This window comes from Elephantulus edwardii, unplaced genomic scaffold (assembly GCF_000299155.1).
Source record: "Elephantulus edwardii isolate Elephantulus edwardi_28Jun2011 unplaced genomic scaffold, EleEdw1.0 scaffold00031, whole genome shotgun sequence".
Classification (NCBI taxonomy): Eukaryota; Metazoa; Chordata; class Mammalia; order Macroscelidea; family Macroscelididae; genus Elephantulus; species Elephantulus edwardii.
In genome coordinates, this window is record NW_006399781.1 from 2,451,279 (window position 1) to 2,473,182 (window position 21,904).

General features: G+C 36.8%; 1 protein-coding gene across 1 annotated transcript in view; it reads right to left on the bottom strand.

The window, feature by feature from the left end:
• The window catches only part of LOC102864547 (coiled-coil domain-containing protein 39-like), a 123,383-nt gene that overhangs the window by 96,654 nt on the left and 4,825 nt on the right, over positions 1-21,904 (bottom strand). The window contains exons 3-6 of the mRNA XM_006884151.1: positions 20,185-20,331; positions 12,790-12,948; positions 11,245-11,337; positions 11,025-11,153 (exon numbers count right to left, since the gene is read on the bottom strand). Coding sequence (XP_006884213.1) covers positions 11,025-11,153; positions 11,245-11,337; positions 12,790-12,948; positions 20,185-20,331 — 528 coding nt within the window. The remainder of the gene's footprint in view (positions 1-11,024; positions 11,154-11,244; positions 11,338-12,789; positions 12,949-20,184; positions 20,332-21,904) is intronic.

Below are 21,904 nucleotides of genomic sequence, written 5' to 3' on the forward strand. Positions count from 1 at the left end.
GTCAAATCTTGGCTCCCGTGGACTTGATTTAATTTTCCTCAACTTCAGTTTGAACGTGCATATGAATAGTTGATAGTCTGTCCCACAATCAGCACCCAGCCTGGTTTTCACTGCTGATATTGATCTTCTCCAGAGAGTCTTTCCACAAATGTAATCGATTTGATTCCTATGCATACCATTAGGTGAGATCCATGTGTATAGCCTGCATTCATGTTTCTTATAAAAGGTATTTGCAATGAATAAATCATTGAATGTGCAGAACTCTATCATTTTATCTCCAGCCTCATTTGTCTCACCGAGCCCGTGTTTTCCAGCTACTGATCCTTCTTCCCTGTTCCAAACTTTTGCGTTCCAGTGGCCCATTATTATCAATGCATCTTGATTGCATGTTTGAGCAATTTCTGACTGCAAAAGTTGGTAGAACTCTTCTATTTCCTCCTCTCTGGCTCTAGTCGTTGGTGTATATATTTGAATGATAGTGGTATTCACTGGACTTCCTTGTATGCATATGGATATTATCCTGTCGCTGACCACATTGTATTTCAGGATAGATCTAGAAATGACTTTTTAAATTATTAAACCAATCCCATATTTTTCTCACCTTTTCATCCGTGACATAGTATAGGTTTTGGAAATACACAATAAAGTGTCTGGGATTCCCATTCTTCTCAGAGTTAACTATAGTTTGTTGTGATCCACACAGTCAAATGCCTTTGTATAGTCAATGAAACACAAATAGGCATTCCTCTTGTACTCTCTGCTTTCAGTCAAGATCCATCTAACATTGGCTATAATGTCCCCAGTGCCACACCCTCTTCTAAACTCAGCCTGCATACCTGGCAGTTCTCTGTTGATGTGCTGTTCCAGTCATATCTGGATACTTTTCAGCAGGATCTCGCTTGCATGTGATACTGTTAAATAACTTTCACACTCTATCAGGTCACCATTTTTTGGAATGAGAACAAATATGGATCTCTTCCAGTCAGTTGGTCATGTGGTTGTCCTCCAGATTTCTTGGCACAACTTGTTAAGCACATGCATGGCAGCATTTGTTTTTTGAAGTATGTCAATTGATATGCCATCAGTTTCTGGGGCCCTTTTTTTTTTGCCAATTCCTTCAGAGCAGCTTGAACACCTTCCTTCATCACCACAGGCTCTTGCTTCTATGTTGTTCCGTGAAACTATTCCGTGTCAGCCAATTCTTTTGGGCATAATGACTCTGTGTACTCCTTCCATCTTCTTTTGATGCTTCCTGAGTCAGCATTCTGCCCTCAGCATCCTTAAGTATTGCAAATCGAAGCTTTAATTTGTTCAATTCCTTCAGTTTAAGAAATGCTGAGTGAGTTCATCCCTTTTGATTTTCTAATTCCAACTTTTTGCACATTTCTTTATAATACTTTGCTTTGTATTTCCGCGCTGCCCTTTGAAATCTTCTGTTCAGCTCTTTCACATCTTGATTTCTTCCCTTTGCTTTGGCTTCTCAGAACTCTAGTGCAATATTCAAAGTCTCTTCTGACACCCATTTTGATCTTTTCTCCTTCCTCTGTCTTTGAAATGGCTTTTTGTTTCTTTATGGATGACACTTTTGATATCTTCCCACAGCTCTTCTGATCTTCACTTATTAGTATCAAGGTCTCCAACCTGTTTCTGAAATGGTGTTTAAATTCAGGAAGGATAGACTCACAGTCAAACTAAGATTCTTGTGGATTTGATTTTATTTTCTTTGGCTTCAGTTTGAACTTGCATATGAGGATTTGATGAACTAATCCACAATCAGAACGTGGCCAAGTTTTCACAGCTGATGTTGAACTTCAACAATTTTCCTCCCTCATTTGTAAGCAATCTGATGCCTGTGTAGGCCGTCAGGTGAGGTCCAAGTGTATCGTTGCCATTTGTGTTTCTTATAAAAGGTATTTACAATGAATAAATCATTTACTGTACAGAATTCTATCACTTTGTCTCCAGCATCATTTCTGTCACCAAGTCCATTTTTCCAGACCACCAATCCTTCTTCTTTGTTCCCAACTTTTGAATTCCAGTCACCCATTACTACTAAGGCATGTTGACTGCATGTTCGATTGATTTCCAATTTTAACAGATGGTAGAACTATTTCTTCCTCTTTGGCTCTGGTTATTGGTGCACAAATTTGAATGATAATTTACTAACAACTCACAACATTGCATCTCAAGATGGATCTAGAAATGGTCTTTTTAACTATGAAAGCAATCCATTTTTTTCCTCATCTTTCCATTTCCAACACAGTACATCATGTTTTTAGTGTTATTAAGTGCCATTGAGTAGAACATGACTCATCGCGATCTTATGAACAAAAGACCTGAACTCTGCTCTAGAACTATCATAATTTCTCTAAGTTCATAGAGTTTCCAAAGGCTTGTTGTTTAAGAAGTGGATGCCACTCCTGCTTCCAACCCTATCTTAATCTGAGAGCTCCACTGAACACTGTCCACCATGGGTAACCATTATGACATCTGACATATCAGTGGTACAATGTTCAGCATCAACTTACCTCAGTACAGCAAAGTGACAAACCAAACACAATTAACACTAGCTCACACACAATTGTGAACAAAATAAAAAACAACCAGTCTACACGTCACCCTCAAGCAACACAAAATATCCTACCTTCTGGAATCCAACCACTTCACACGTCAGCCTCCAAAGTACATCATGATTGTCTAATTCAAAATGTCCCATTCCAATCTATTTCATTTTGCCAATGCCTACTAAGTCAATATTTATGTGTTCCAGTTCTTTCTTAACAATCTCTAATTTTCCTACATTCGTACTTCCCACATTCTCACATTCTACATTCTAATCATTAGGGTCTGTATGCAATTGTTCTTCCTCCATGATTTCCAATTCAAAAGTTCAGCCTCCAGTGCAGTATCTTCCAGACTAACCTAACTGTGCTCTGTCGTACAGGGGTTTTTCGAAGGCCTGTTATTTTGGAAGTGAAGGTCAGTCCTTCTCCCTAGTCTTTCTTAATCAGGGTGCTCAGCCTTTTTTTTTTTTTAATTTAAATACTGATGCCTTTTATTACACAGAACTTAAAAGTGATATTCATCAATATCTTTGCCAAATTAATGAGATACTTAATAAAAATTAGAGCCACCAAGTTTATAGTAGTACATTTAAGACTTATAATAATCCATCGTTTCATTTAAAAGCTTGAATTTTTTTCATTTGTTTCATTTTCATTGTTTCATTTAAAAGCTATGAAACATTGCTTCAGTTATTGTCTTAAAAATGTAACCTTATTAATTTTTGGGAATGTCTTTAAAATACACAATTTTCTGTAATCACTTTTTTCTGTCAGTTACTTTTTCATGTAAATATACTGTTCGTTGTGGAGGGGAAGTTCATAAATCAACTGCACAAATACTTTTTCAAATTTTTTTTTTATTTCAATGAACATCTACAGAGATTTTGGAATTCCATTCATTCATTGTTGCACTTTTCTCCCTGCCCCCCCACTCCCGTTCACTCCAGCTTTAAAGGGACCTGCCTCTTAGCATCCTTCCTGCTATCTCAGAACACAACCAGCTTGAAGATGTTGTTGTTGTTGATTGTCTTCGAGTTAAGCATGACTCATAGTGACCCTATGAAAAAAAGGCCTCAAGTCCCTTTACAACTATCAACATTTATCAAAGTTCACAGTTTCCAGAGGCATGTTATTTAGAAAGTGTATGCAACTCCTGCTTCCAAAACCTGTCATAGTATGTTATTGTTGTTATGTGCCATTGAGTCACCTGTGATGTGTAACGACCCTATATAGGACCCTGTCCTGAGCCAGTCTCATTAATTCTGACACACCAACTCCCATTGACCCAGTTACTGTATCAATCCATCTCATCCAGGGTTTCCCTCTCCTGCACTTTCCTTCCACCCTTTCGAGCATGATGTCAAACTGTAAATAAGGAACCACAGCAAATGTGAGTGAAGGCCGTGAGTGGTGCAAATTATTAGCACATCTACCAAAAGTTTGGTAGTTCGAGGTCAACTACCAACAGGCACCCTAGAAGAAAAGACCTGGTGATCTACTTCCAAAAGAGCAGACTCTGCAAACCCTACCCCAGAGCACAACGCTCTTCCAACATACCTGGAGTCACCATGAGTTGAAACTGACTGGTGTTGGGGTCTGGCTAACTTGTAAAGCAAGATTAGCCCTGTACCATAAAACCTGCAAGACTAACTCCATCTTGGCTATAGTATCTGCTTGACAGTAAAAAAACTCAAGGAAGTAAGATGTTAAAAAATAAGAATGTTGTGCCCTTATCAACTGAAACCATTTGTTCTTTAAGGCACACAATGAAGTATTCTGGAAAACATCTTTGTATTGTGCTGAGGCCTGTGAATTTAATGATTGTCCAGGTGGTCAACGTCTTGTGACTATGTGGGCTAATGTAATTGCTAGAGCAGATATACTACTAAAGTCTATACATGCTCTGTCTAAAAAATAAAAATTTGCTATTCACCATCAGCGATAGCCTCTCTGTGTCTTCATTTAATCCTCGTCCCTTCTCTCAGCAGAACTGTTTATTATAACAAGGCAGGACCCCATTAGACTGGATGGTAATTGGTTTAGTTTGACCAATGCAAGCAAGGGGTTACTAGTTGTTAATTCTATCAGATCAACCATGCCATTATGTGAGAATTCCTACTTCATGCTGATTATGAACCTGTCATCTTGGATCTGGCATAATGGTGTAGACAGAGGATGCAATCAACATTTGAGATTTTAAAACAACAGACGTCAAGAGAAAGAGACACTAATGTAAAAATATTAAGAGGTCTCATAGTTAAGATAAGGGAGCTCTGATAGCTTGGTGGTATGGAGTTTGTCTGCCAATCCAAAGGCAGAAAGTTTAAATCTACCAATTGCTCTGAAGGAGAAAGATGGGAAATCTCCTCCCATGCTATTCATAGCCTTTGAAGACCTACTGGAAGGTCAGGTTCTGAGTAAGTTCCAACATGACAGCACTTCATAGCAACAATAACATGTTAAGGTTGGTCCTCTTTTTTCTCTCTCATACGAGGCAGAGTGGCTTTTGCTGTTAAATGTTACTTCTTATTGTTGTTGTTGTTAGGTGTCATTTAGTCGAGTATGACTCAAAGTGACCCTGTGAACAAGAGATCTGAACCCAGTCCTGTCCTGCGCCATCTTCACACTTCCTGACACACAATGGGCTCATTGCTCACCACTCTGTCAATCCACCTGGTTGAGGATTTTCCTCTCCAAATGCAGCCTTCAATATGGATTGCATCTCAATGTCAAGAAAACAAAGGTCTTATCATTATAGGTAACATCATGGTGTATGAAGAAGAGATTGAAACTGTCACCAACATTATCTTACCTGGATCCACAATTAACACACTTGGTACCAGAAGTCAGGAAATAAGAAGATGTTTTGCACTGGGAACATCTCCAAATTTCTGAGGAGTAATGATGTCAGTTTGAGGACTAAGGTGCATCTGATTCAGCCCATGGTCTTTCTGATCACTTGCTATGCACCTGAGCATGAGACAATACATAAGGATGACAGAAAAAAAATTGATGCCTTTGAGCTATGTGTTGGGAAAAAGCACTGGACATCCCATGGAAGGCCAAGAGAACAAATAAATATGTCTTGGAGAGGGTGCAGCCAGAGTGCTCTTTGGAGGCAAGGACGATGAGGCTTCACCTTATATACTTCAGGTGTCTTGTTAGTAGGGGATATTCCTTGGAGTGGGACATAATCTTTGAAAGGGTGAGGGTCAGTGAAGGAGAGGAAATGTTGCTTACTTCCTCAAAAGAACCCTCAAACTCATTGTGGTCATGTCAGAACGAACTCACAGCTACCCTCCACCAGGTTTTCAGATGCTCTAAATCATATAGTAGGAGACTGACATCTTATTCCCACAGAGGAACTGGTGGATTCAAATCACTATAGAGGCTTTGCAGCACAACTCCCTATGGACTATTTACAAATAAACTGTATCCAGATATCGGAATTTTGAGCCCACAGTGGCGCTCTGGCTTTTCTATGAGGTAAACTCAGAATTTAACACACAATTCACCTATCTTTTTTTAAAATAGTGGCTTACATACAAAGTTCATATACATTATTTTTCACACCAGGCCTTTCCCCTTTCCTTTACCAATTCCTCCCTCCATCCATCAAATTATGCAACCCTATGTTTAAGCTCCCCCTTCCCCTCCTTGGATCCTCATACATGCTCTACAATAATGTTCTCATACAGTATTTGTCCTTGTGGGACGGAGTTAAGTTCACTTAGCATAATGCTTCCCTGTCCCTTCCATGTTAGGTAGGAATTTAAAAAAATCATTGCTCCTGTTAGCTGTATAAGATTCCATTCTGTAAATGAACCATGATTTCTCAATTCATTCCACTGTAGTTGGGTATTTGAGCTGTTTCCATGTTCTTATGATGCACACATCTCTGTTTGTGCCACAGTTCTCATTTTTTCAGAGTATATGTCAAGCAGTGGAATAGCTGGGTCATATGGAATTTCTAGGTTCAGCTTTTTAAGGAAATGCAAACTGCCTTCCAGAGTGGCTGTATCATTTTAAAATCCCACCAACAATGTATAAGTGTTCCTTTTTCACTATATCCTCTCCAACATATATTACTTGAAGTCCTGCTAAACTTTGCCACTGCTACTTGGGGTAAGATGGTATCTCATTGTGGTTTGATTTGCACCTCTCTTTATTGTCAGTGATTTTGAGCATTTCTTCATGAGTCTGCTGGCCATCCAAATGTCCTCTTCTGTGATAAGTCCTTCCATGTTTTTTGTCCATTTTGTAGTTGGATTATCAGTCTTTTTGCTTCTGAAAGTCCGGTAGGATTCTGTAAACTTTTCTTTATGAGACCTTTGTCTTAGACTGTATTGCCAAATGTTTGTTCCCAGTTGGTAGGTTTTCTTTTCACTCTGTTGGAAAAACTTTTTTATGAGCACAGAGATTTAATCTTTAGAAGGTTCCATTTATCAATTTTATCCTCTTCAGATTATGCTTTTCTGTCTGTGTTTGGCAGTCCCTTTATACCATAGACTAGACCTTCTAAGCTTGGTCCCAGTTTGTCTCTTATGAGCTTTATGGCCTGGGGCATTATTCTGAGGTTTCTGATTCACCTTGAGTGGATTTTTTGATACAGTGTGAGATGTGGATCCTGTTTCAGCTTTCTACAGGCAGTAGTACAATTTTGCCAGCACCATTTGTTGAAGAGGTTATCATTTTCCCACTTTATAGGTTTTATTTCCTTGGCGAGTGTCAGTTGACCTTTGATAGATGGGTTCGTTTCTGGGTTCTCCATTCTGTTCCATTGGTCTATGTGCCTGTCATTGTACCAAGTACCATGCTGTTTTGGTTACTACTGCTGTATAGTACCTTTTGATGTCAGAGTGCTATGCCTCCCACTTCAGTTTTTTTTTTCAGAAGTACTTTATTTATTTGGGGTCTCTTCCCTCTCCAAATAAACTTGACAACTTCCCCTTTGATCTCCTTGAAAAATGAATTTGGTATCTGTATTGGTATTGTGTTGAACATGTAGATTGCTTTTGGTAGGATTGTCATTTGCACAATATTGAGTCTTCCTATCCATAAACAGGGCACATTTCCCCCCATTTCTTTAGGTCTTTTATTTTATCTTGTAGAAATATTCTGTAGGGGGTTTTTTTTTTAATAGGTCTTTTGTATCTTTAGTTAGGTTCACTCTCAAGTATCTCAATTTGTGATTGTCTATTGTAAATGGTATTGCTTTCTTGGTTTCCTTCTCTGAGTTCTCTTTGTTTTTGGAGAGGAATCCCACTGATTTTTGGATCATGATCTTATAGACTGCCACTCTACTAAATTAGTCTACTAGCTCTAACAGGGTTTTTTGGTTGAGTCCTTGGAGTTTTCTGTGTACACTATCATATCATCTGCATAGAGTGGTATTTTTACCATTTCTTTGCCAAACAGGATGCCTTTTATTTCCTTCTCTTGTTGTATTGCCCTAGCAAGCACTTCCAATACATTACTGAACAGCAGCAGCAACAGTGTACATCCTTGTCTGATCCCTATTCACAGAGAAAATGCTTTTAGTCTTTATATACTTTTCACTATTTTGAGGAAACTCTTTTCTATTGCAATTTTGCTGAGCATATTAATCAGGAAGGGGTGTTTGATTTTGTCAAATGCCTTTTTTTGCATCAATTGCTAGGATCATATGGTCCTTGTGACATGTTTTGTTACTGTGGTGAATTACACTGATTGTTTTTCTTATGTTGAACCGTTCTTGCATACCTCTTATGAATCCCACTTGGTCATGGTGAATTATTTCTTTTATGTTTTTGGATTCTATTGACTAAGATTTTGTTAAGGATTTTTGTGTCTACGTTCACGAGTAATATTGGTCTGTAGTTTTCTTTTTTGGTAATTTCTTTGCCTGGTTTTGGTATTAGGGTTATGCTTGCTTAGTAGAATGTCCCTGGAAGTGTTCCTTCTTTTTCTATAGTTTGAAATAACTTTAAGTAGAATTGGTGATAAATCTTCTCTGTTTGGCAGAATTCAGACATGAAGCCATCTGGTCCAGGCCATTTTTGTGGGGGAGTCTTTTTTATGACCTGCTCAGTTTCTTCTTTTGTGATGGGTCTGTTCAAGTGTTCTACATCTGTCTGTGTCAATATGGATAGGGAATGATTTTCAAGGAATTTGTCCATTCCTCTAAGTTTTCAAATTTACCTGAATACAGCTTTTCATCTTTAATTCTCTTTCTAAACACTTTGTTGGTGGGGTGTTGTTGTTGTTAGGTGCCATCGAGTAGAGTACTATTGCTAGTAACCCTATGAACAAAAGATCTTAACCCTGTTCTGTCGTGTGTTGTCCTCACACTTCCTGACACACAAAAGCCCATTGCTGTAGTCACTGTGTCAATCTGCCTGGTTGAGGGTCTTCTGCTCCTTTGTTGACCCTCCATCCGTCCAAGCATGATGTTCCTCTCCAGAGAACAGCCCCTCCTAGCACCATGACCAAAGCATGTGAGGCAAAGCCTCATCTTTCTTGTCTTCATAGAGCACCTGGCTGTCCCCTCTCCAAAACACTCTAAACATCCCATTTTCACTCCCTAGCAAACTCCATTCCATATTTTCACGATTCACATAACAATTCCAAATTAACACTTAAGTAGGAGGAAATAACACTGTTGTTATGGACTGTGGAGTTAGACCAACTCATAGCTGATCTTCTGGTGAGTCAATCACATGGGAAGAGACTGCCCATCATTCTCCAGTAGAACAGCTGGTAGGTTCAAAATTTCTTTGACTTGGCAGTGAAACATCTTACCACTAATCTACGAGGACCTTAGGTCTATGTTAAACCCCCTGCCATGAAGTCAATTCCAACTCACAGCAACCCTATACAGTTTCCAAGGGAACTCCCTAGAACTCTACTGGCAAAGTCCTTAGGATATTATGGTGTTAACCCTAAGTGCCGCTCTAGAAATCTGAATCTCCTAGTAGCTTCTTGGAAGAAAGACAGGCAGTCCCTCTAATGAGAATTATAGCCTTGAAATCCCAGTGTAGTGTCCATTATAAGCTAGATCTGACTTCACAGCAACAAGAGGATTTCCAAAGTTATAATCTTTACAGAGGCACATTGTCACATTTTCATACCATCCGGTGGGTTTAAATCATGGTTCAGTCAAGAGCTTAACTGTTGCCATCACCAAAACTCCAGGTCCGTGTTATCTCTGCTGTATTACTTCTCTTCTGAGCTTGTACATAATTTTTGGTGTCTCAGCTTTAAGAGTGAAAGTTCAGGACAAATACATGAGTCAAGGGCAATTAACAACAGTTTAGGCAACTTTCCAATCCTTCTTTCACTGTTGCATGGCTATCTTATCACCAATAGCTTTTGTTGTTGTTGTTACATGCCATCAAGTTGAGAATGACTCATAGTGACCCTATGAACAAAAGACCTGAATCCTGTTCTATCCTACATGATCCTCACACTTCCTGACACACAAGAGCCCACCACAGCAGTCACCATGTCAATTCACCTGGTTGAGGGTCTTCCTATCCTTCTTCTACCTACCACCCTTCCCAGCACCCTGTCCCTCTTCAAGGAACAGCACCTCCTAGCAACATGTTCAAAGTATGTGAGGTAAAGCCTCATCATTCTTGCCTTCAAAGAGCACTCCAGCTGCACCCACTGCAAGACATATCTGTTTATTCTCTTGCAATCTTGCTTGTTAAAAGTGAGGAGGACTTGAAGCACTGGTCACAAAAGATCAAGGAATGCAGCCTTCACTATGGATTACTTCTCAATGTCGAGAAAACAAAGACTGTTACCACTGGCCCAAAAAGCAACATCATGATGGATGAAGAGGAGACTGAAACTGTCAACCAAGCTTCATCTTGATTGAATTCACAATTAACACCCTTAATACCAGCAGTCAGGAAATAAGGAGATACATTGCACTGGGAAAATATGCAGTTAGGGACCTCTCTAAGTTATTAAGGAGTATAAGTTTGAGGACTAACGTCCGTCTGATTCAGGCCATGGTCTTTCCAATCACTTTCTATGCATCTGAGAGCTGGACTATGAGTAAGAATGGCAGGAAAAAAATGGATGCCTTTGATTTGTGGTGTTGGAGAAGAGCACTGAATATCCCAACGGATGGCCAAAAGAATAAACAGATCACCAACAGCACACAAGTTAAACCCAAGGCACGTTGGCCAAAAATATGTAGGTCAGGATTACACTACTATTATTTGATGTTTTTCCTTTGCACTAAGGTTCTAGGATGGCAGGATTCCATCTTCAGATATTATAATACTATAAGTAAATAATCTTGATAAAAATCACATTTCTGAGTATATTCAACTACAAAAAGCGTTTGCCAAAAATACTGAAACCATTTAAAGTTATTTTCATACAATGTGATTCATATTGCAAATGAATTAGTTAAATATCAAAGAGAGATAAGATACAAGCACTGCAAGGAGGAAACAATGACCTTACCAGGGCACAGTTGTCTATGTCTTGGTCCCTTTTCTTCATCTGTTGTATTGTGTTCTCCCATTGCTTAATGATTTCTTGTCTTTCATTGTGTATCTTGCGAAAATCTTGTGCTGCTTTATCCAATTCTAACTGTTAAATGGAGATCAAATATTTGTCAATGTAAGTACATTTGCAAAGACCATCCTGAAAATTATGAAATAAAGGTGTTCATTAAACCAACCTGTGCACTTAGAGTCTCTGTAAGTTCATTGTCAAGTACTTTTCTTTTCTGATTACATTCCAAAGTCAGTCTTTCTAATTGTAGATTCAGTGCCTATAAGTAGTTACACATAGAAATATTTATCATTATCTTAAAAGCAATTAAATACCATGGCTAACACATAGTAGTAGTAGTAGTAGTACATTATAAATACATACTACATTTGTTATATAAAGTAATTATAATTTTTTATACACCATGTAACTTTGAGTAAAGAGTTGGAGAAGAGTACTGACTATACCAAAAGAAGAAGCAAGATATGTTCTTGGAAAAGTGCAGCCAGGGTGCTCTTTGGAGACAAGGATAGTGAAACTTCATCTTACATACTTTGGGCATGTTGATAGGAAAGCCTATTTATTAAAAGGACACAATGCTTGGAAAAGCAGAGGGTCAGTGAAAGAATGGAAGAGCCTCAAGGAGCTAGATTGACACATGACTGCAGCAATGTGCTCAAATGTGTCAGAGATTATGAGGATACCACAGGATAGGACAGGGTTTAGATCTGTTGTTCATGGGGTTGCTATGAGTTGTATTTGACCCAGTGGCACCTGACCATATGTTAATTTATATCTCAAAATTGTCAATGTGTTTGTATATTACTACAATGGAAATTCCATTATCTCTAAAATGACTTCTGTTGTTGTTGTTGTTATGTGCTGTTCAGTTGGCTATGGCTCATAACAACTCTAGGGATAACAGCTCTGAGTCCTGCCTTATCCTGAGGTAATCCCATTGTCTCTGACACACCTGCCCTCCCCAATTACTCTAGAGACTTCTAGTAGTCTTAAATTACAAACATATAAAACTACAATTTGTCATTTAAAATATCACAAAACCAAAATCAAACCCATTACTGTTGAGCTATGTGTGACAACAAACCTATAATGCAGAGTACAACTACCCCATACACTTTGTAACATCGTAAATCTTAATAGGAGCAGAGTGTCACATCTTTTTTCTACAGGGAGGCTTATGGGTTCAAACCATCAACCTTCTGGTTAGCAGTTAAGTGTTTAGCCACTATTTTACATGCAAATTATTACATTTTATATAAAATAGTACTTGAGTATCATTCCTACCTCAAGATTTAATTATGAGCAGATTTTAAGTAATGGCTGTGATAATACATGAAACATTAACACTACAGTCTCACATCAGCAAAAAAAAGTCTATAACGTTCAAAACACTGTTGACACAAAGTAATGGAAACATTTATAATATTGGTATAAAATCTTGCTTTCCAAAATGCCTTTAAGAAAATTCATAAATTAGAATTCTTAACCTAGGCTCTATGGTTTGTTTCCTAGATGATCCAAAAAACTTTAGGTTCTATAAAGCTTCTTAAAACACGTTAACAAATACATTTTTTTCTAAATAAAGAATTCTTTGTTCTGTTAAATTGTTAAGAGTTTCTGACCCAAAAAGTTTAAGAACTACTGTTTCAGTTTATTAGAGTTTATTACGGATTCAGAAAAAAGGTTAAAATCACAATTGCTAATTTCTCACCCTGATTTTATTATCATCTTGTTGTGCATACTTCTGCAAAGTGATGGTATCACTGTCTTTAAGAGCAGATTCTTCTAACCAGGCCTCCAGTGCTTGCTGATCCCAGTTCATTTGACATTTCAAACCATCCAATTTTTGAGTTATTTTAAATATGCTGTTCTAATTCACAAAGAAAAGGGGAAGATTACAAAACTTTATTTACTATGACTATGGAAACTAAAGTAAAACAAGATACAATAAAATACCTAAACAAAAGGTACTGATATCAGGTCAGTTTCAAGTTATAGTGACTTACAGAGCACAGGAGAAATACCCCAGAGGATTTCCAAGGCTATAACCTTTACAAAAGGAGCTATGGTGGTGTACAAGAAGTTGTGCTGCAATCTAAAAGGCACATGGTTCGAATCCACTAGCTGCTCTATGGGAGAAGAATGGGAAATCTCCTGTGCAATTAACTGCCTCTGAAAACCGTCCTGAGGATCAGCTATGGGAAAATTCTAACTTGGTGGTACACAACAACAACAACGGTCTCTACAGAGGCAGACTTCCACTTTTTTCTCCCATAGAGCAGCTGGTGAATTGACCAGGTACGTTGTAGAGTGAAATCAAGGACATCATACATAAAGAAAGCAAGAAGTCACTGAAAAGAGAAAAGGAAGAGACAACAATAGCTATCAGAAGAGACTCTGAAACCTGATGCTGAACACATAGAAAATAAAATAAAGGCAGGAATACTGAAACAACAGAGATGAACACAAGATTTCAAAGGACAACAAAAGAAGACAAGGCAAAGAATCATATCAAAATGAGAAAATACCTAGAGTTAGAAAACCAAAAGAGAAAAGTTAGAAAACCAAAGGAGAAAGCATCTTTCAAGCTGAAAAACTAAAGAAAAAATTTTAAGCCTTAAATTACAATACTGAACGGTCCTATGGGCAAAATACTAAATAATGTTGGAAGCACCAAAGGAAGATAGAAGAAATAGTAACTGTATCAAAAAAAATTGACTGACATTGAACCATTTCAGGAAGTAGTATATGATTAAAAAGCGATGATACTAAAGGAAGAAGACCAACCTGCAATGAAAACATTAGTAAAAAAAAAAAATAAGGCTCCAATTACTGTTGGAATTACTAGTTAAGGTAATTCAGCAAACACATACAACCCCAGATACGCTTACTAGAAATTTGGAAAACAGCTACCTGTCCAACTGATTAGAAGACAATCATATCTGTTCCCACTATAACAAAGTAGGTCCAACGGAATGCAGAAATTATCAAACAACATCATTAACATCACATACAAGTAAAATATTGCTGAAGAGACTTAAAGATGGCTGGAGCATTATTATAACAATACAGAACTGCCAGAAATACCAGCTGTATTCAGAAGAGGCTGTGGAACATGGAGTATCATTGTAGATCCTGGCTGAAAGCAGAAAGTAGTAGAGAAGATGTTTTTGGCTTGAGAATTATTGCCTCTGCAAAGATATCTGATTGTGTGGATCATAATAAATGATGAACAGCATTGAGAAGAACTGGAATTACAGAACACTGAACACTTATCTGTGCTCAAGCAGATGAAGAAGCAGTCATTCAAACAGAACAAAGGGATACTATATGTTTTAAAATCAGGGAAGGTGTGTAGCAGGATTGTATCCCTTCTCCATGACTATTCAATCTGTATGCTGAGTGAATAATTTGAGAAGTTGAACTATATGAATAAAAATATAGCATCACAATTGGAAGAAGACTCACCAACAATCCAACTTACACAGATAACACAACTCTGCTTTGCAAAGTAAAGATAGCTTAAAGCACTTATTGACGACTAAAGCTTTCAATAAGAATTACACCTCAACATCAAAAAAACAAGGCAACATAAACAGAGAAAAGATTGACGTTCTTGAGGGTTTAATTTTACATGAATCTACAATCAACACTCCTGGTAGCAGCAAGAAATCAAAAGATTTGTTGCACTGAGCAAATCTGCTGTCAATGGTCCTTTAAACTGCTAAAGCACACGAATGTCAGTTAAAGACTAAAATGTGCCTGACCTAAGCTATGATATTTTATGATATTTCCCATGCATGGTAAATAATGCTTAAGGAATACCAAATAAAAATTGATGACTTTGAATTGGGATGTTGGCAAAAAGTATTGAATGTACTATAGAATGTCAAAAGAACAAATCTGGTTTTAAGGAAGTACAACCCAGGTGCTTTTTGGAGGCAAGAATGGTGAAAACACTTCTCACACATATTTTGGCATGTTGTTAGGAGGCATCAGTTCTTGAAAAGAAGACATTGTGCTTGGAAAGGTAGAGAGAGGGACAACAAAGGAGAAGAAGAACTTCAATGACGTGGACTGACACAGTGACAACAAGAACGTGTTGAGCAGGGTAGAGACTGTAAAGGCAGGATATGACAAGGTTCAACCTATTGTTCACAGGGGCACATTAAGTGAAAATCAACTTAGAGCCCCTAACAACAAAAAACAACCCCCCACAACAATCATAACTACTTCTTCGAGCCTGTGAGTTCTTCTGTCCCACGTCCAAATTGTTGTCCCTATAGCCTTCTTATAAAAAAATTTTTTGAACCATCTCTAATTAAGGAGATAAAAATATTTCTACACATTTATCTAACAACTATAAATTCCTTTAATATAGATGTAAAAAAGACCAGTCTAATAAAGCATCTAAGTGTACACTTGGATTCTCTGACGTATGCTTTTATTAGTTGTCAGAGAACTGATCCTGCACATTGTAGAAAAAGGGAGGACACATGCTGCATTTTCTGCTACTTCTTTCTTACTGGCAGTAAGATTCTGCCTCTAAATGTGCTCAATTTAAACCTGGTGAGATAGGAAAAGTGGCCAAACTCCTCATTAGCAGGCTGTACACCCAATGTGCATGTTCCCACCCAGCTATGTGGCAAAAGGCAAAGGCATGGTGATCAACAAACCACTAGACCACGTGCAGAGTGCCCCATGTGTGCAGAACAGTGGTGCTCCATAGAGCTGTCAATCTCCCAGAAACAGATCAGCAGGCCTGTCCTCTGAAGTGCTTCTTGATGAGTTCCAGCCACTAACCTTTTAGTTTGTACAGGTTGCTGTAGTTGTCAGGTGCCATCTAGTCGACTCCAACTCACAGTGTTTCTACGAACAACAGATTGAACCTTGCCTGAGGCTTCACAGTCTCCAATCTCTGCTGTTCTCAAGCCCACTGTTACAATAACTGAGTCAATCCATCTTGTTGAGGGTCTTCTTCTCTTTCACTGACCCTCTACCTTTTCAAATATGATGTCCTTTCCCAAGGATTGGTGCCTCTTGACACTGTATACCCAAAGTATATGAGATGAAGTTTCATAATCTTGCTTTGATTTGTACTTTTGTACTGTTTAGCTTTCTGATGCATAGCCTTACTATTGTTGTTATCCTCAAGTCGAGCACGACTCATAGTGACTCTGTGAACAAAAGGCCTGAAGTCCCTCTACAGCTATAGAGATTTATCAAAGTTCAGAGTTTCCAGAGGCATGTTATTTAGGAAGTGGATGTCAAACCTTCCTGCTTCCAAATCTGTTTTATAATATGTTACTGAGGCTTATAGAAAAGCAAAATTTATTTGGGTCTATTTTTTCAAGCAATTAAAGCTCTAAGTCAGTTTAGAAAAAAACTTCACCTAATTATTTCACAGTAAAAGCTGTTAACAACTCTTTTTCTTACTCATATTTTTTTTCTTCAGCATCTTTCCTCTTCAAAATCCATTAAATCTTGCTCTATCATACTTCTTTATTTATAATATATGAGCCATTATAATATATGAGTGGCATTATCAAGTTGCAAATTTATATTTCTTGACATCTGCTTGACTTTTTTCCCACTGACTTCTACCATATTATCCTGATCAAATGTTTGGAGTATGTTTACATAACCTGGCACTTTTTTCCCCCACAGTACCTTGCATGTATTTCTTTATAACCTCATCCAGGAAAGATGAAATGTTCTGAATACATGGAAGACAGGTATCATTCTATTTAAAAAAAAATCAGTCATGTAATATTACTACATCACCATCTGCTACAGTTGTTGTTTAAGCAAATGAAGTCTATAGCTGGTATGACTTGAAGGCAGCACCTGCTTCTTGACCCACAGGCAGGCGGTCCATTTTCACATTCTTATTCAAGTTATCCAAGTGAGGCAGACGTTCTGGGATATCAAACTTCTAGAGTGAAACCATTTAAAAACCTATCTTAAAATAACAGAATCATCATCCAGACTCTGACATCCATTCCTCCTGGCGTACACTTGCAGCTCGTTTCTTTAGTGTTTGGAAGGCTCCAGATCTTTATCCAGATTTTAACAAAAGGTCTTCCTCTAAATCTGGTAGCATTTCCCCTAAGCAGCAGCTTGATTCTGTCTTTAGAGATATCAACCCTGTCTCTTTATAAATTCATTCTGGCATCCTTTTCAGAAACAAGGCTGTTTAATCCAGACTAAAATCTTCTTCAAATTATTTTGTCTATCTTATCTCCAAATTTTTTGGAGCTCCAATATATCTGCACTTTCAACTTCTCTGGTTAGGCAAACTAAATTTGCATTGGAAACAACAAAACCAGTTCCTGCTGGCATTAAGTACTCAAGCTAATCTTGCTCTTTAAAATTTTCAAAAAGGTGATGTGTTGTTTTGTTTTTATTTTAATTACCAGTAAATTCAGTGAAATCTTCCGGATTTGTTCTTCCATCCAAATCATCTACAGCCCCTGCATTAAATAGACTATCTCTTGCCTTTTCTTTGTTAAAATTGCCAGTCACTCCCTTCTCATTAATTGATTGGTAATGAATCAAAACTCACTCATAGTTGACTCTCCTGGGTTTCAAGGGCTGTAAATCACACAACAGGTGACTACCCATCTTTCTCCCTTAGAGATGCTGATTTGAAATATCAGAGTTGCTGCATTTGGGTTGGAATCAACTCAATGGCAGTGGGTTTTCTAGATAAAGAGGAAGATAAAAAACTACAACCTACATTTAGGATTGTACCTTAACAAAGAAAACAAAAATTTTCACAACTGGACCAATAAATAATGGATAAACAGCAAAGACAAAATATTAAATATGCCAAAATATTAAATGTGCCAACTTTAATTTTCTTCTGTTTTCTTAAAAAAAGATTACATGCCCAACTCTTATATATCAAAGAGTTTGTTTTATTGATATTTGTTTTATTTTTTACCATTCCATCAAGACTTTATATAATACATTTGGAGTAGTTACAGGAAGCCATCTAAAGAAAATATTAAATATAACCAAATTCACCACTATCTAAAAAATATTAAAAGTGCAAAGGTTTCTTATTTCTTGGATCCACAATTTAAATTCCATGGAGGCAGAAGTCAAGAAATAAAAACCACATAGCAGCACACTCAGGAAATATGCTATAACAGATCTCTTTAAATGTTAAAAAGTAAAAATGTCACCTGAAAGCTAAGGTGGACCTAACCAAAGGTATGGTATCTTCAAAAACAGATAAAAGCTGGACATAAGTAAGAAAGAACAAAGAAAATGTAATTCCTTTGGATTATGATACTAGCAAAGAATACTGAGTATCTCATTGATTGCCAGAAGACTAGACTCATCTTGGAAGAAATACAGCCAAAATTCTCCTTAGAAGCAAATGTGGGAAGAATTAATCTCAGGCATTTTATTAAGAGGGTGAAAAATAGGAATATCTTCAAGAAGGCAGACTGACGCTTTGCAACAGTGAGATTAAACACATAAACAACTGTGAAATGGTATAGGATTGGGAAGCATTTTGTTTGATCGTACAGAGGATCTCTAAGAGTCTGAACCAACTCAGTAGAACCTAGCAGCATAGGCATTCCAAGTACAGACAATGTGCTCCACAGAAGCAAAGATGGTGAGAGTTTGTCTCACATTACTTTGGGTACATTATAAGGAGGGCAAGACCCTGCAGAAAGACACCACGTTTGGTAAATCCTATGTCAGAAAAAAAGAGAGAGATAGTCAACAAGATAGACTGACAGATGGCTACAACAGCAACAACTGCGAAGATGACAAAGGACCAGCCAGGTTTCATGTGCACACAGGGGTGTTATGAATCAGAACTGACTCAACACCACCTACCAGCCTAAAACACGGGCCTATGAAGCCTGCATCAGTGTAATATAAATGAAGTAGAAGTTGTAACAGCTTTCAGGTTCGTTCACAGGTCAACGGTCATTACATTTTCTCACTGCCCAAATTTCTATTCCCTGAAACTCCTGACGCAGATACCAACTTCACAGTGGCATAGAAACACAGCCTGCTGAATCATAACACTGAACATCTGTGAGTAAACATCTGAGACTAGCAGCAACAAATGCTACATCCCTGCCACGCTGGATGTAGTACATACTACTGGCCTCAGTAATTGCAGTTAGTTAAAACTCAAATACATCATAAGGCAAGGACTATCTTGACAAGTTTTTAATCTTTTATGTCACTCAGGGACTTCTGAAATATATGTGTGCATATATAAAGAGATATTATAGTATTCAGACTTTAAAAAAACCTTCCAAAATCAATGAGCCAAACTAAAAAGAGGAAAGAAATTACTTAAACCAGTATTAATATTGAAGTCCCTGGGTAGTGCAGACTGTTAATGCACTCACCTGCGAATCAAGAGGTTGCATGTTCAAGTCTACCAAAAAACATCTTGGAGGGAATAAAACACCTCAAAACCAACTTCCAAAAAAAGTCAGTCCTTGAAAATCTTGAAGATCACAGTTCTACTTTTGACATACATGGAATAGTCTTGAGTAGGAATCAATCCACAGCAAATTATATTCATTTTAATATCAGCATTAAAAGGTGGTAAAAAGAAAGGTAAATTTTTTTAAGTGAAAACCAAAATTTTAAACAAAAAGTGAATTTTTAATTGTGCCTTTTACAAATGTAGCACTATCTCATACAGATTATATTTAGTATTTTATAGCAGGCAGCCAGAACAGTGATATGCATGGAGTAAGGTTCCATAAGTAATTGGTTGGTGAATGAGTAATGGGAAAAGAAATAGAACATTCTTGATTGCTGACAGCTGTAAACTTTATGTAAAGTTTACACTATTTACAGCTGTAAACAAATAGCTGTAGATTTTCTTAAAATATATATATATAATCATGTGTTTGTATTAAGTTTTACTTAGAAATATACAATCTATTATTATCTTGCTTAAATAAGACTTCCTTTTGCTTTTCACTGTCATATAAAATGATGTAAAAATGCCAACGAAGTAATAAATATCCTTTCTATACAGAAAAAAAATAATCAATATTTGCTTGGTGATAAAAAAGAGGGGGTTACAGCAGAGAATTGTAAACATTTCAACACATACTTCCTTATCATTTTTCTGTCCTTGTATTGAAGCCACCTCATTTTTCAGTTGCTGAATTTCACTCGTCATTCGTCCCAGTTCTCTTTCCGCAATAGCTTTAAAATGTTCTTCACTTTCAATCTCATGCTCCCTGGCTTTGCAAAGAGACTACAGAATAATCCATAAAATAGAACAGCTGTCAAATTTTCAGTATCACAAAATATTTCTAAAAATCTATCAAACAAAAAAATTAATACTTAACAAAATTCTTAGATTAAGTATCATTAATCCCACTATGTGAAACTTATACATATTCTACTTTATAACTGCAATGTGACTGGTAATTGTTACCTGTAGGAAATTTAAGTTCATGTACTATCCTAGGAAAAAATGATTACTCTTAACAGTTTTTAGATATTATGTTGGTCTAGAGAAACTAAATCAAAGTAAATCAAAGCTAATATGGTGAAATCTAAAAGCTGTAAATCAAAGTAAGTAAATCAAAGCTAATATGGTGAAACTTAAAAGCTGTAACTCGTTGTCCTTACAATCTTGAGGGCTTCAAGTGTAGTTGGCCTGCTGGCTGTCCAATTCTATTATTCTTTATTTGTATTTTTCCTTTTCTACAGTAGGCTGGAATAAACTAACTTTTCTTGAATTAAAGAAAAACACAATAATTCATTACTTATCTAAAAATAATTGGGAAATAGAATGATTACATATATTTAATAGCATATTTAAATTAACAGAGATATTTTAAATAATTATTTAAACCTGACAGCTATACATTTTCTTCAAATATATTTATATATTCATGTTTTTATTAAGTTTTAATGTAACATTTATAACTAAGTTTTACTATAACATTTGCTGCAAATAACTTTATAGTGTGTTACCACTTACAATACTAATACTCTTTTAAAATTATGAATATTGTAGGTTTATTATCTTTTGTATTTCTTTTTCTATTCAATCTAGTTTTGCTATGATCATCACACTCAGTTGTTATGCCTCAAAAGCTAAGTTAAGGGGTTTAATAAACCAAAGAAAAAAGCATTATTTTAAAAAATTTAACAATTAATCAAACCAGGATTCTAAAATTTTAAGTACTGCTTTAAAAGTTCACTATATTTGCAACTACTAAAACATGGAAGGGAGCTTTGGTGGCTCAGGGGTAAGAAGGTGAGCTGTCGCATCAAAGTTCAAGTCCACCAGTCACTTTGCAGGAGAGAGATGGAAAATCTCCTCCAGTGCAATTTACAGCCTCTGAACACCTACCGAAGGGTCAGCAATGAGTCAGATCAGACTCCACAGTATACGGCAACAATACATGTAAGTCACACAAAAATAGTTACTGATGTATAAATGAAAATAAAACATAGCTTTGTTCATTTTTTAAAACTATTTTTTATCAGAATACAACTTTAAAACATTAAAAAAATGTTTAAGATAGAAGTGAAGTAAATTCTCCATTGCTGATTTGCCAAGCTTGTGGGCATCATCAAAGAGCAAGGTGCTACAAATGAAGAGACTACTCATAAAGAAGATTACTTAAGCACTCCAACTCTTGAGCTTCTATTATTTGTGTAAAAAATATCTGTAAGATGCATTCACTTTCCCATTAATCTTAACTAAAACCTTCTAAATATAGTTTCACTGTTCATCACCTCAAGAATAATATTACAAATATTCAGTCTTGACTTTGCTAAAATATCATGATGCCCCGAGAGCTACCAAAGTA